Consider the following 14,989-nt stretch of genomic DNA (forward strand, 5'->3'; position numbering starts at 1 on the left):
TTGCTGTACATAATAATATATAACATACAGCAACATCTGAGACAGATGTGAATAACCTTTTTCTCTAACCATTTTATTTTAATCATTGGTTGTGCTGAAAAGAAACCTGATGAATATTAAGATAACCCAGCTTTACAGAGTCCTATAATGTAGAGCAACAGGCACTTTGAAGCTCTTTAAAGGCTTAATGAAGCCCTTCAAAATTAGTAAGATGCTATTTCCTCACCAACCTATGAATCATGTGTTTTAAGGTGTGTTTTTGTGAGTTATACCAGGCACAGCACAGCAGCCACAGTATCCAGGGTCAAACCGATTGAAGAGATGACACTTGTCAACCCAATCACAACAAAGTGTGTAACTTGATGGGATGTTACACTTTGCCTCTCCATTGGGTGAAATGGACACACATTGATATATTTTTATATTATATATATTTAAAGTTAAGAACTCGTTAGTGACCAAGGAAGGTATGAAGTCTCTAATTCAGGCTCCTTGTACCCCAGTGTTAGTAATGACTCTAAACATTTTTAAACATGATGATTTTCACGTTTGCTTGAAATAAAATATCTCCCTCTGCTGGTACAGCAGCTTAGGACAACTTGCAACTCCAGCATGTGTGTCCATTTATTGTCAACCTCTGAGGGAGTAGAGTCGAGGTAGTTGTGCTGTACTGTACAAGCTCATGGCGTTGAAGATGAAGAAATATATCCTTAAACTTGGAGCACTTTTAGAAAGACATCTACTGTAATGAAATGTATTGAATGTATGAAATGTAAGCATACAAAAGTTTGAGTTTTAGGATAGACACAAATAAAACAGACAAAAACCCCAGAACAGTATAAAATGTTTTATTTGTTGAAATGCAGAAGCAAAGTAGAAGCTTGCTGTTTTTGTACTTACACAGTAATAAAAATAAATTAAATATATTATAAATCTTTCCCATAATTTTTGAGACCTACTGCAGACACGGAAAGAGTGATGGGACGCTGCGATTAAAATTCTGTTTAAACTAAAACTAATAAAAAAATATCAAAATGATCCACGAGTCTATCAGCTTTTTGCCTTTGAAGATGAATTTTCTGGTGAGGCTCTGATGTCTTAGCGGCAGTAATGAAGCGCTCGTGTTACCTCTCAGCTGAGTGGCTCGTTCTTCCATGTAATTGTCTTGATTACCTCGGATGGCATCCAGTGTCATTAGCACTGAGTACAGCTAATAATTCGCCCTCTTTAACATTTAATCACTCAAATCACAGAACATATCTACAGTCAGTTTGAAGTTTATCCAGAGAGGCGCCCTAATGCAGCAGAAATGTGCGTGTGTGTGTGTGTGTGTGTGTGTGTGTGTGTGTGCATTAGCTTATGTTTTTGTCTCTTTAGGGATCTTCGTGCATGCATTTCCACCCCTGCATTCGTCCACATGCTTGAGAGTGATAAGACTGTCACCATAGTGAGTCAAATGCGTTGTGCTTGTAAAGCCACGATGATGAACCCAGTCCACGTTGTTGTGTTTCAGAGGGAGATGTCTGAGGATACCTGCAGCTGTTGCCCTGGTTTCCACTTGGCGCTGCGTCGGCCGACGTCCCCCCGTCTGTACGGCTGATTTCTCAGATCTGACGAAAGAGAACAAACACGAATAATCCACGTGAGACAAGAAGCTTCAGAACAGCCCGCTGACATATGTCAAAGGCAAACTAAGGGCCTGTTGGGCTTTATTTACTGAGCCATAAAATACATATTTCTACTCATCAAATTGGCCATAAAAAAACAACAACACAAAAACAAACAAACAGGAAAATGCGAAGACGTCTGGTATGAAAGAGTCACTGCCAAGCCATCCTGGCTCTTATAAAATCTTAATTAGAATCTGTGTGGGACAATGAGCCCCTCAGCATAAGCTTTTAAAAGACCCACAGAAGGCACCAGCGTGTTCTTTTGCATTTCACTTTTTGTCTCTCAGTTGTTTTTCATGTCTTTGTGGTATTTTGCACATCTTTGTGGGTGTGTGAGGCTGCTTTGTGGTAATCTTTGTTGTGTTTTGCTGCTTTAAAAAAAAAACACCTTTTAAACCTTTGTGTCTTTCTCACCTTCGTCTCTTCACAGGTGTGATGTGATGTACGATCAATCTTAAAAGGAATCTATTACGCTGATTTCCAACTTCGTGTTTTTGTTGTTGGACGTTACAGGAGTAACTTTACAGCATTCACAGCTCAAAATAATCATTGTAGAGAATTATATGAATGTACTGTGATCAGCTCATCTAAAGATATACTTCAGCCCCTCCATCATTTAAGCTTTCTCTTTTCTGATTGGCTACACAGAATGTTTTTGTGGGTACTGCATAGAAAAAACTGTAATTGTAATTTAAGTTTTCAGAGCAGGCTGTGCTTGTGATGACTGATACATACACTGACCAACATGAACCTTCCAACACTTTTTAAACGACTGGTAGAAGTATACTTTTGGACAGCATAGCGTAGTACAGAGATGTCGTACGTCCTGCACCACAGATTGAAATAAAAAGGGAAGAGCTTTGACAGTTTTTGGGTGAGTAAATTAGTTTAAAAATCACTGTTATCAGTCTAAGAATTAGCGTATATCTCCATTACCGTTGTTTGTTCAATTTAAATTCAGCCTCTAAGTCATTAAATGATGTTATTTAACAAGCCTGTGAAATTCTTGAGATAAAGTCTTTTGTGCTGCGGGCCTGCATCAGCAGGATTAACTACAACTCAACAAACTCCACACAGCTGGACGTTGTGTGGCTCTGAAACCAGGACCCATTAACAAATGAGGCAACAGTGCTAAATGTCCTTTACTTTAGTTCCCTTTAATATATTGAATATATCTTTATTATCCAAGCACTCTAACAGTACTTTTATGACTGGAAACAAGGAAAACATAATAGATCTCCTTTAACCTTCAAATCCAAGACAAGCATATTCTACAGCATATTCTTGTGTTTTAGTTTGAGCTGCTCTCCTTCTCTTTGAAAGCCATTTAAAGTGTGTCAGAAAACCTCTGGAGAGAACTCAGTCACGAGGCATAAATCCAATAAACAGCACCCAAAATATTCCTTCAAGGGCAGACTGTCTGGGATACAGTTACATTGGGAAGGCAGAGCAGGACAATTTCTATGCAGTTTTAGTGCCATATAATGTGTTTCTAATATTTTGTGTTTATTGTTGTTATTCACTGTTGAGTTTGTCTCATGTCCATGACTGGAGCAGAAATAGAAGCTGGGCTCAAAGGATTATAAGTGACCTCTACACTCTGTATCCACCATCTCTTCCTGGTTATAAATACAATGACAGTGTCATGATCAGCAGGAGCGGATTTGAAAACATCACCTCTTCACTGAAGACAGAGTCGCAGAAGAGACGAGAGGAGCGTTTGGCAGAGCGAGCCGTGAAGGGCACGGATTTAAGAGCTGAAGACAGAAGAGAAAAAAAAAAAAAACAACAGGGACAGGAAGAGAGGAGGGACAAACAAGGGCACAGGAGAGGGATGTAAGCCTTAGTGAAAGTTTGTTGAACTAAGGAAATTTAAAAAAAGAGCACTGCTGGAGAGGAAATAGGATAAAATGTTAATGAGATTAACAGCTGCTTAGATAAGAAAGTAAAAACACTGAGGACGATTAGTGTGAAAAAAGTGTGTGACAGCAGAAGGTACAGAAAAATAAAAATGAATGGACTAGAGCGTCCATCAAAACTAGAGCTGGAAATCAGGAGATAGTTAGCTTAGCTTAGCTTAGTCAGCGCTCAGTGACGAGTTCTTGCTGTTGGGAAAAATCTGTACTCTCCAATCGGTTGGGGAGTGGTTGCTGGAACACAACATAAACAAGTGCAGAGAAACAGTTTGTGGCTTATGTTGATTTAGCTGCTGCCTTTCAAAGTTTGTAGACAAAACAAACAAAAAACAAAACAAATTAAAAAATCTAGTTCTAATCTATGAAAAAGTGATCAGTTTAGTTGTTAGCTAGTTAATTAGCAAGCATTAGTGTGTAAGTGTTGCTATGTTAGCAGCTAAACTTCACTTGATACAATGTTTGAACTTTAATTACGTAGCTGTCACTGTGTAGCTTTAGCACCACACGAACCTGTAACTGCATAGCTGCATCTTTCTGTTGCCTTGGCAGCGTGAGCTCTGTGTAACTAACCCCTCCTGATAATTGCTGATAACGGTTCACAACACATATACAAAAAACAGACAGTTTGTTGTGTACCTGTGATAATGTCCTCGATGGCTCCGTCTTTCCCCTCCCTCACCAGAGGAGACATCTGCCTCTTCTTCAGCTCTGCTATCAGGTCCATCTGGGGCGGTCTGGGCATCATGGGACCCTGAAACAACAAATCAGATTTAGTTGAATGCAACTTTTTACAACATGCTTTGAGAGTTTTAGTTCTTTTTATGTCCAATAGTCTGGTCGTTTTTATGCATGAAAGTTATAATCTCAAGGAATGTCCTTAAAGTGTGGAAGTCTGATAGGTGAAGAAGTACAAGCGGTCAGCAACACAGAACTGATCAAATGTTTCAATTCGAAAATTAAAACTAACTAAAACAAAAAGAATTGACCATTTTAAGAAAGAAAAATATTGTCTTATTTTGAATTTGATGGCAGCGCGGACCATGTTTACCACTTTCGTTAATAACAGTTCATATATGACTGGGAACTGAGAGCTGTTTGGACATCGAACAGGGCAGTCCAGCTCCAGGCTTGTTCCAGATCCAATACCTTATATTATTATATTTTATGGTAGTTTATCTGTCTTTGTACTTGACATGGCTGACTGGAGCATCACACTAGTTTTTGTTGATACTTTGACCTTTTAATGTCGTGGGTCTTTGTACACATTTCTCTAAAAGCAAAGCAGTTTTCCTCTAAACTGAGATCATTAATGTCTCTACCAGAGGAAAAGGGCTTTCAGAAAAGAGTATTTCTCTCTGTCCTTCACTGAGAAGAAGTACTTTTTGAAGGGTGGTGTTTCCCTTGCTGAATATCACTTTAAAAAAAATCAAAAAAGAAAGGGCCGACAGATAAAGTCTGAGGTCTACTGTCAGCTTTTAAAGTGTTGTTGCAAAATGACACAGTCTAATTATTCAGGAGAAAATCATCTTTATGTGCTTGGAAAGTTTGTAGACACACTTGAAAGTACTTTTCCTGCACTGACTGTTTATCGTTCCCACCTTGTTCCCCATGACTTCAGGTTTAGGAGGAGTTAAAGGAGCCTCGTGTTGCTTGTTTCTCTGCTCGATGTCCAGCTCTGCTTGCTGGCAAACACAAAACCAATGTTTCAGAGGTCAGATTATAAACAGTCACTGATGGCTGCAGGTGTAATGTAAAAGCTCTTGGTGCATATCAGTGAAGCAGCTGTCTGTTATCTGACCTTGTACGCTTTGATGAATCTGACAAAAATAGGGAAGAACATAGAGGGCGGCGTTGTTTTGGGGTTTTCTCCGAAGTACTCCACAGCTGAGTCATAAGCATCCTGCAAAAGAAGGTCATGATCAGCCATGAACTGACAAGTACTTCCTGTTCCTAACATTGACAGAGACAAATTTGGATAATTTCCTCAGGGATTAATAAAGTATTCTGATTTTGATAATTAAATCCGACCTGTGCGGTCTTTCCATCGGCTATGAGACCATTGAGCAGCTCCACGTTGGTGTTGAGAAAACGCTGCAGCACTAGATTGTCTTTTTCTATGGAGAACTCCCTCTTCGTCCCCTCCATGCCTCTCTCCAGAGCCTGAAGGTCCTGCAGGATACTGTCCACAGAAACTAAAAGAGACAAAGACTTCAAGGTGAAGTTAGAGCTTCAAATTAACATTCTTATCATTGCTTATCAAACATCAACTAGATTATGATGTACTTTAGAAGACTGAAGGGTTATGCAAGGTGTTGCATGAATAAAGTGATTCTACTGCTGTCATAACACCTTGTGAGCATTTGTCATTTTATCATCAGTGTATTTACAATCTGTGGTATTAGTTTAAACTAAAATGTATGTGATTAAAGTTTGACCACATTTAAAGGTAATAATAAAAGTTTCAAAAGTATAGCCAATAACTCTGGCTTTGTGTAGGTTTTATCCTCTTGGTCATCTCAGACATACCAGTCAGCATCTCCATAGAAACTTCTAGGTGTTCTCCAATTGTTGGTGAGCGGTTGCAGTAGTTTCATGTCAGTTACAAGGTGAAAACATGGTGCTACACTGAAAACGCCCCATGACTGCTTTGGTTTCTAGCAGGTTGCCTTAATCAAGTGTAGTTTACAAGGGAGATTCAGGCTACATCCACATGTACACGGATATTTTGGTAAACACAGATTTTTCTGTGAATTTTGTCCTTTTGTCCTGAGGGTCACTAAAAATAAAGCTTTTCATTTACAGAAACTCTGCTGCATTTAAACGTGGAAAAGAGAAACAGCGATTTTTGTCTCGTAAGATCAAAGTTATGTGCCTTCACCTCCCTTTTGACTACACTCTGTCTTTTTATTTGCCAGCATTTCTTCACACTTAGGATTATATCACCACCTGTTTCTTTGGCATGCACTTGACAGACTTTGAGATCTTTTTGGGGGGCTTTTCATGTTCATGGAGATATTTAACATTTTTTTTAAAACCATTTTTAAAAAATGACCTCAGGCCTACACTCACAGCATCTTGGACACACGATTAAAAAAAGGGGGGTCAGGAAGTCAGAAGTTAAAAAGGCAACACAGGTCAAAACATCCGATTACTACAGGGCTACAAACCACAAATACAGTTAATAAAAACAAGATTTTAGGCCAAATGTTGATCAGATCAAATGCTAGTTTTTCTTTTTGATTTTTTTTTTTTCTTTTATAGCAGCAACTCTTGAGCTACTGTCAGGAATCATACTGTGCTGTGCTTTATTTCTTTATTTATTTGCAGCTTTGTTTCATAGTTTAGAGTTTAATCTATAATTACTTAATTTGGGAGGGAAGTAGTGGATCTGCTTGGATCTTGGACCTTTGTAAACTGTGACAGGAGTTCAGCCATCATTAATCACTGTACACATGTGAGGATGTGCTTACCAAGTGCCGCCTTATCCAGGAAGTGCAGCTCTGTGGGGAAGGATTGCAGCTCTGGGTATCTCTCCTGGATGATGTTGACGATGAAGTGCATCAGTGTCTGTTTTCGGTCTGTAGATTTGGTGTCCAACAGCTTGGGAGAGCCAGCAAAGAATGAAAAGTCTGACATTAGATCGATAAAAACAACAGGTTGCACAAAATATTTTTGAATTATCTACAGAAATAGCAACCGAAGCAAAAAGCCATCTGTAGCTGCAGGAAAAAACTGCATTAATTTTCTCACCAAGTCTAAGCTTTGCAGACGGAAGCCATATGCTGCTCCTCGCTTGCTGCTGTTCATGTAGTTTCCAAATGCCAAGATGATCTTTACATCAGCAACAGACAGAAAAGTATGTTGTCAGATGTGACACAAAGTGACAGCATGTGTGATATGCAGCCCACACAGACTCAAAAATAAACCTGCAGTGAAAAACAAAACTTGAAATCTGTCACAGAGGTAAAACACAAAACCTCTCCCTTTCCAGAAACAACTCATCGTTGTTTTTATGCCACTTTAAATTTAGGAGAAAAAACAACAACCAAAGTTGAAGGAAAAAAATTCCTCCGGGTTAAAGACACAGCATGTTTGGTCTCATATTACACCAGCTGTGCTCTTGCAAGCTTTGGAGGCTATTTTCCCAGAACTGCTGAACTGGACCTGAAATTATTTCCATCAAAGCCTGAAAACACTCTGGCACAGAATAATGTGAATGGGTGAATGAGGCTCATAGCAGAAAGCAGCGTATAAGTACCAGTCTGTGAGACAAATTACAAGGCTCTGTTTTTCTAGTGTTCCAGGTTTCTACCATTAACTAATATCAGTGTTTGTGTATTGCATGTATACAGTGCACTGATACAGCTCACTAACCCAGTGCTGTCCAAACCCAGGCCTCGAGGGCTGGTGTCCTGTAGGTTTTGTGTGTCCTTGATCCAACACAGCTGATTTAAATGGCTAAATGACCTCCTCAACATGTCTTGAAGTTCTCCAGAGGCCTGGTAATCATTTGATTCAGGTGTGTTGACCCAGTGTCCTCGAGGCCTACAGTTGGCCAAGCCTGCACCTACCTAAACTAGTGTTACTTGACATCTTACCACTGTTACTTCATCTAAATATGGTCACCTCTGGGAACAAAAAAACACCACAAAATGCTAACGTTGAGGCTCCATTACAAACGGATGGTCCATCGTTTATTTACAGCTTATGTGAGATCTTGGCTGAATGTGTTTCTGTTGTTTTGCTGAGAGCCCCCCATCAACCAGTATTTTAAAATGAAATTAGAAGAACAATAAACAAATTAAAAATGTTATAAGCCAGGATTTGACTGTAATTTTTAATGCTAATTAGGAGGTCAGTGACTTTGATTCCATTTTGCCGTTGCTGAGGATTCACAGGAAGTCACAGAGAAGCAGTCCTAACCAGTAAAGGTTATTATTTAGTCATGAACTGGAGCTCTTTGACACTTAATATAAAAGTAAGAATCACCTCGAGAATTTTCTTCAGCTTAGTGGAAGACTTGATGGACATCGAGGCCGCGATGATGGCATTCAGTTGCTGTAAGAAATAATGCAAAGATCAGTGCGTGCACATTACAGTATACACTAACATTTTTATTTTAAAGGACTAGTTCTACTTTTTTGTAATTCTCGCAGAGTCAGAGGACAAGAGTGATTCCACTGTAAATATAAAGCCAGAGTGCTGATAAGGAGAAATTTCCCCGTGTTAAACCTCAGTACCTGAATAAATGCCTTTTATTCCTAGAAGTGGGCTTTTATTCAGCCCACTTCTAGGAATAAACTCTAAGAGAATAACAGCCTTTTCCTCGGCATGACTGTGAAATCCCCTGTTGTAAACTTTGCTTAATTCTCTTTCCTCAAATACAGTTCAACCGTGGACTCACAGGCTGTATCAGCTGGACGCTCTCAGGGAAATTGCCCATGAAGGTGAGAGTGCTGATGCGCTGGGAAAGCCGCGGGATCTTGCTAAAGCGCACCATGAAGCGGTCCTCCTCGCTGAGCTCGTCCAGGGGCCTGCCCTCGCACTCGTAGTTGTGGATGAGCTTCATTTCATACTCTGTGGGGATGAAACGCTCCAACAGCTCGAGGAAGTCCAGGCTCAGAGCTTTCAGGTTGTACCTGCGGGGAAGGTGCACGTTCTGAATATAAAGTGTCTTTGCAATATATTCAGATTTTCTTTTTATTGCCGTATTATTCAGCTGATGCACAAACAGGGTTTAACACATACGTCTCAATGACACAGCAGATATCAGAAGCAGCCATTCCTTCTTTACGCAGGGTGATGGCCAGGTTTTTGGCCCTGTTGGGCTCCATTAGAGACACTTTACTGGGACTCTTGTGGGCCATTTTCTTCTTTAGGGTTCCCAGATCTACAGGGGTCGACTGGGCTTTGGTCTTAAACTGCTCCTCAAAGGCAGCCATGTTTAGCTCCTAATAACAGGGTTCAAATACAGAAACAGAGACCATTAAGATTTTTTAATACTCAGATTAAACTTTCACTTTTGTTTACTGTAAGTCACGTAGCAGCCTATTACAGACTAAACTACTTCCTGATAAAGCATGTGACTGCTGGAAAAATTCCTGGAAAATTTGTTCTAAAGATTATTGTAAATTTCGTTTTGTTCTTTTTAAAATACTCACAAAGGTTTGCAAATGGAGAAAAGCATGGAAGAATATCCATGGATTTAAGTGATGTAGAATAAATGCAAGTTCCCATGATAATACATTACTGCTATTCCAATGTAACACAAAAACACAGTACTGTCTTAATAGGATTGATTGCACTAATATAGAAGAAAAGAAATGCATAGATTGCATGTTGTTGTTTTCTGCTAAACGATTTGCACCACAATTGGATTAAAACCCAACCTGCAACCTCCACGTCTGAAAATGAAGCCAGTGCAGAAATACCAAAACTACTGTAGTTCCACTTATGGCCACTGGAGGCTGACTCCAAACCAGTGCTCATCCCCATAACTCTCATGTAAAAAAATGTCCAACACGTTGCAAAGTGTGTTGACAGCCTGGCACAAAACACTGTTTGGGTCCCTACGGGTAGTTTCCACCATCAACTGTTCAGGAGGTGAGGGTTTATTTGTTTGTTTGTTTGCTTGTTTTTTTAAATAATTCATCTGCCCAGTGTTTGCGATGCCTTTTGTTGGATCTTTAATAAAATTATCTGACAAAATGACTTTCCAAGAACTTTGTCTTCCACTTTAGTGACTTTTCAAGCATAATTAGTCTGTTACTTACTAATTAGCTAATTGTCTGTGTGCTGCTTTTCCTAACCAGACTAGCTAGACTTAGCTGAAAACTTAGCACAGTACCCTCTGACTCCAAAATGCAGCAACAAAAACCAGCAGGTGTGATCATGTTGGCTGCGTGCATCTTGTAAGTACTGTCCATGAAGGAACCCAGGTCCAGATGTTTTTGGGACAGCAGAGGAAACATGAACAAACCTCTAAGATGCACTCGTCGTCCACCTCACTGAAGATTGTTCCTGCGACCTGGTTGGATTTGAGGGCCTGCCAGTTGAACAGCGGCATGCGGTATTTGGTTTGAATGGCCTTCTTCTTTTTACAGTCTGTAAGAGAAATGTTCGTATTGTAACACAGATATCTTCCTAAATATTGCGTTGGGGAATCTGCCGTTTGTTACTTTCACAAGAAAAGACACTGAAATCATTACTAAAAGTTCCCAAAGTGGAGCTGGAAAATGATTACCAAGGCAGGAAGGGGGTAAAACTTTGGTTTCTCCAACATGTCTCCTCTCTGTGGTATTTCTTGATTTTCTATAAAGTTTAACATTTTTTTAAATCTCTACAATCAGTTCGATAAAAGCTGGAAACTTTTGCTTGTTGTAATCATTCTTCATTTTCAAGTTTGATGTATAAAAAGAAAAAAATCATCTCTTCTTTAAGATATCAAGGACAAGAAAATAAAATATGAACCAAAATTGCTAAACCTGATTGTTTTTAAAGACTTACTAAGACCTTCATTTTGCTCTGATTGTGGACTCACTTGAGGTCCCTGCTGACGCCTCCGTCCTACCGCCTCCAGAAGGCAGGAGAGCTGATGGTGGTGGAGGAGGTGGAGGTGGAGCTGTGGTTGAGGACGGAGCTGGAAGTGGAGGAGGAGGGGGAGGAGGAGCTTGTACCGACTGTGGAGGAACTTCTGTTGTAGGAACGGCCTGAAGGTTGTTTCCTGTATCAACCTGATCTGCAGCTGTCAGGAAATAGTCTACACATCAACTTGCAGTTACAGTGTAGCTGTAATTAAGGAATAAATCTGATTACACGAATCAATATCCCATAATGATGCCCGTCAGGGAAATACAAAGAGCTTCTAATTATCCGCACACCAAGGTCTGAAGTATCATCTCGGACTGGCGATGCACTTTTCGGACTCAATGGCGGTTTCAGATCTTTTGATCTCTTATCTTGAGTTACAAAAACAGAAATTGGAGGTAGGCCTTGTCTGTGTGCAGGTAAGTTACCATGAAGATGTACCACCAGCGCATCACCTTTGTAATGCTGTAAACCCAGAGTTCACCCTGACGTTACCTGGATAGGTGCAGCACAGCTATCTGGTCACTAAAAAAGGGAACTTCTGAATCCAGCTCATAAAACTCAAACTTGAATTGTTCACGCTGTGAGTGTATGTGTGGTTACTGAGGATTTAGGAAGGTGTGATAAAACATTGCCGACCTTTCTGCTTCTTGTTCTGCTGCACCACCTGAACAGCTAGGTGTCCAGAGGAAGAGCGCCCCATTTGGACAAGACCCTGGTCCACCAGAGCCTGAACTTTGACCTCGAGCTCCTTCAGGGCCTGGGTGTCTTGTTCTTTCTCCTGCTTGAGCTCACGTTCTTGCTCTCGCTGCTGCAGCAGAATCACCTGCGAGCGAGACTCCCGCAGACTCTCCTGTGACACAGAGCATAAGTGTCTTTAATCAGGCTGGACCAGTTCTGTCAGCTTAAAAAAAAGAAATATGTGATCTGGTGTGATCGTCTTGGCAAAAGGACATGCGTGCTCATTAATATGCAGATTTATGCAGCTGCAACACTAAACTCTAATCAGATCATCTTCACCAGGTGGGGTACCTGCGGTGAGAGTGCTGCTATGTGCTTTTTCTTAACTAACGTTCACAAGAACAATCAGTCTCTCCCTAATTAAGCCAATTAGTTCCTCTATTTTCAAAGCTGTACTTCAACGCCAACACGTTTGTCTCTGCATGCTACATGTCTGCTACTAATTTGAACTCATCAGCCTGAAGTGAGAAAGAGAATTCAGCATCTCAGGAAGCATTTCTTTCCTCGTTAGCATTCAAATATATGCAGAAAGGTGCTTAAAAATCAAATCACATCTCTTCCATGTGGCGGACATGTGGTGTAGGTGTGAGGTTTCAGTATACTGTAGTTATCATAGTGGGTCACAGCTTTGGGACAGCAAAACAGGGAAAATTAAATTTGAGCCTAATGGAAAAGAACAAACGGCTACAGGTTACTGAGATACTGGCAGAGCTGAGCGATTGATTTTTTCCTCTCTGTAAAACTCAAAAAACAAACAAAAAGACGAAGATCGCTGGCTGAGCTTTTGCCCTTCCTCGTGTTGGAACCACAAACAAAAATATCAAGCAGCAAAAAACTCTATAAAGCAGAACTGAGTGGTTTTTAAGTCTTTATCAGTAAATGGATTTGAACTGAGCCCTGATCTAAAAAACAGGTTCAAGCAACTCTGAGTTTAACTTTAAACTCTGAGTTATCAGTTCTAGAAAAGCTGATCAGTTATTTCAGACTATTATTAAATTTAGCAAAACTACATTTTTTATTTGACTTTATCTTCCGCACAATTTAAAAACAAAGGAGTTCAAATATTTTCTTTTTGTTAATGTTTGGAGTAAAAACCATAAATGTACTGTACTCTTTAAAAAGTGATTACTTGTGAACTATTTCTCTTCTGGTGTTTAAGAGAAGACACAGATAAAAGCACAGAAACATGAAATGGATTATTATGTCTCTATTTAAGGCCTTTTTTTCTGTTACTAAGCCACATTCGCCCATTTACCTTATTCTAGGAACCTTTATCTGTCAGGTGACACGATGTGGATTCATGTTTGATATGTTGGCTCTGATGTTTCTGCTACCATCTGACTGCTTGGCACAGTCTGTGTTTCTGTATGAAAAACATGTAAGCATGAACTTGCTGTTCTCTACCTTCAGGAGCTCCACTTCTTTGGTGGTCTGAATGAGCTTCTTCTCAAGCTCGGAGGCTTTCTCCATCGCCTCAGTCTCGGTCTCCTGAAGTCTGCTGGTGAGCTGTGACACCAGAGTGGTCATGGGTAATGGGTAAATGTATTTTTACACAGAGAGCAGCAAACATAGAAGAAAACTAACACTAAAGTGGACTTATAATGTATTACATTTTCTCTCATGTATGTAGCCTACTGCTTGTGTAATTTTGAATTCCTACATGATTAATATCACAGTAATGTTTAAAGTTTTCATTTACCAGACAAAGTCATGAAATTTCACCCAAACATTTTTCTGTATAGATAATCTAAATAGCAACCGCATGTTGCTGCTGGAGAGTTTAACACATAGTATGATTTTTTTCTTCGGTAGCTTAATTAAAAAAAAAAAAAAAAGTATTTTACTAGAGAAGGAAGCTAATGTGAATAAGCTAGGCTAAGGTAGTTAGCTTTAGAGCCATGAGTCTATCAGCTTCCTGTTAACTGCATCATTCAACAGATTCAGCTGCTGCTTCATTTGTGTGATACAATGTGGCAGCCGTGAAATTATTTAATTTCTTAAACACAAAAATGGAGGAAATGTCTCAATTAGACTTAGACTTGGATTAACTAATAAGCTAGCTGCATTTAATAAAAGAAACAATTACAGTTTTGCTTTAAAGCAATAAAGTTGGAAAATATTCAGGTTTATTTCAGCTTGATGTATTTCCTGTCATTCTGTAGTGTTTTTTGAAAGGTGAATAAATATCAGCTCTGACAACGACACTGCATGTAGCAGGTCCATGTGACCATTGCACCTGTGAGCGTGCTCATCCACACTCACAGGTTTATTTGAAAACCTGTCCTGGCCAGACTGATAGAAATCATGCTGATATGATACAGACTGTCTTTAAGGTTAGTTTGTATTTAATGCATTTACATCCAGACCTGCGCGTTGTGTTCCTGCAGTTCCTCCATGTGTTCTAGCAATGCGTTCTTGGTCTCAGCGTCCTCCAGCAAAGCGCCAACATCGAACACGTTGTCCAGGTAGGCCTGAATCTGCACCAGCAGCCTGTCGCTCTCTGTGAACTTTAATTTCTACAAAGAGAAAACACCAGAGTAAAAAATAATCAACTCAGTTTAACTGAAAGCTGTGACTCTGAGTCTAAGATAAGTTTAAAGCTGTTAATTTGGCAAACAAGTTTACACTTGCCTCCAGGTATTCATCCAGGCCATGCTGCGTGAACTCGTACTGGAGGTGGACTCTGAAGTTCATGTTTTCCACTGAGTGGACCACAATGTTGATGAACTGCATACAGGCAACCTGGTGGCAAAAAGAATTCATTTGTGCAACAGGAAGCAGCGTCACCTACTCAGACCAGTGTCCGACACCATCACCAGGACCATCACCAGGACAGGGGCTACAAGTTTAAAAGTTTACCCGCGCGACGTAAAGAAAGTCTGCTTACAGAGAGCAGAACGTCAGTAGAGCTAATGAAAGCGAGGAGGCCAAACTGCTGACACGAGCAGCTGCTGCACAATATTAGACACGAGCTTCAGAACACGACGTGTGAACAAGTACCGCTGACATAAAATGTTTCACACAGGCTCAGTAATGTTCACTTTGGTGGAAGGCATATTTTGTGACCTCAGACCA

The 14,989-nt window shown here is 40.0% G+C and overlaps 1 protein-coding gene across 4 annotated transcripts in view; it reads right to left on the reverse strand.

Annotated features, from left to right (window-relative positions):
- Positions 1 to 851: 851 nt before the first annotated feature.
- Positions 852 to 14,989, reverse strand: part of fmnl1b (formin-like 1b) — a 37,147-nt gene continuing 23,009 nt past the window's right edge. For 2 of the 4 annotated variants that reach the window (XM_080873548.1, XM_080873551.1), the window contains exons 11-26: positions 14,546 to 14,656; positions 14,281 to 14,430; positions 13,319 to 13,420; positions 11,813 to 12,026; positions 11,127 to 11,330; positions 10,566 to 10,690; positions 9,335 to 9,537; positions 8,991 to 9,225; positions 8,576 to 8,644; positions 7,337 to 7,417; positions 7,057 to 7,186; positions 5,615 to 5,778; positions 5,385 to 5,486; positions 5,185 to 5,268; positions 4,223 to 4,337; positions 852 to 1,610 (exon numbers count right to left, since the gene is read on the reverse strand). In XM_080873548.1, coding sequence (XP_080729674.1) covers positions 1,510 to 1,610; positions 4,223 to 4,337; positions 5,185 to 5,268; positions 5,385 to 5,486; positions 5,615 to 5,778; positions 7,057 to 7,186; positions 7,337 to 7,417; positions 8,576 to 8,644; positions 8,991 to 9,225; positions 9,335 to 9,537; positions 10,566 to 10,690; positions 11,127 to 11,330; positions 11,813 to 12,026; positions 13,319 to 13,420; positions 14,281 to 14,430; positions 14,546 to 14,656 — 2,190 coding nt within the window. In that variant the 3' untranslated portion in view covers positions 852 to 1,509. The other 2 variants (XM_080873549.1, XM_080873550.1) reach the window with 2 other exon arrangements.

The sequence above is a fragment of the Rhamphochromis sp. 'chilingali' genome, assembly GCF_963969265.1.
Source record: "Rhamphochromis sp. 'chilingali' genome assembly, chromosome: 22".
NCBI lineage: Eukaryota > Metazoa > Chordata > Actinopteri > Cichliformes > Cichlidae > Rhamphochromis > Rhamphochromis sp. 'chilingali'.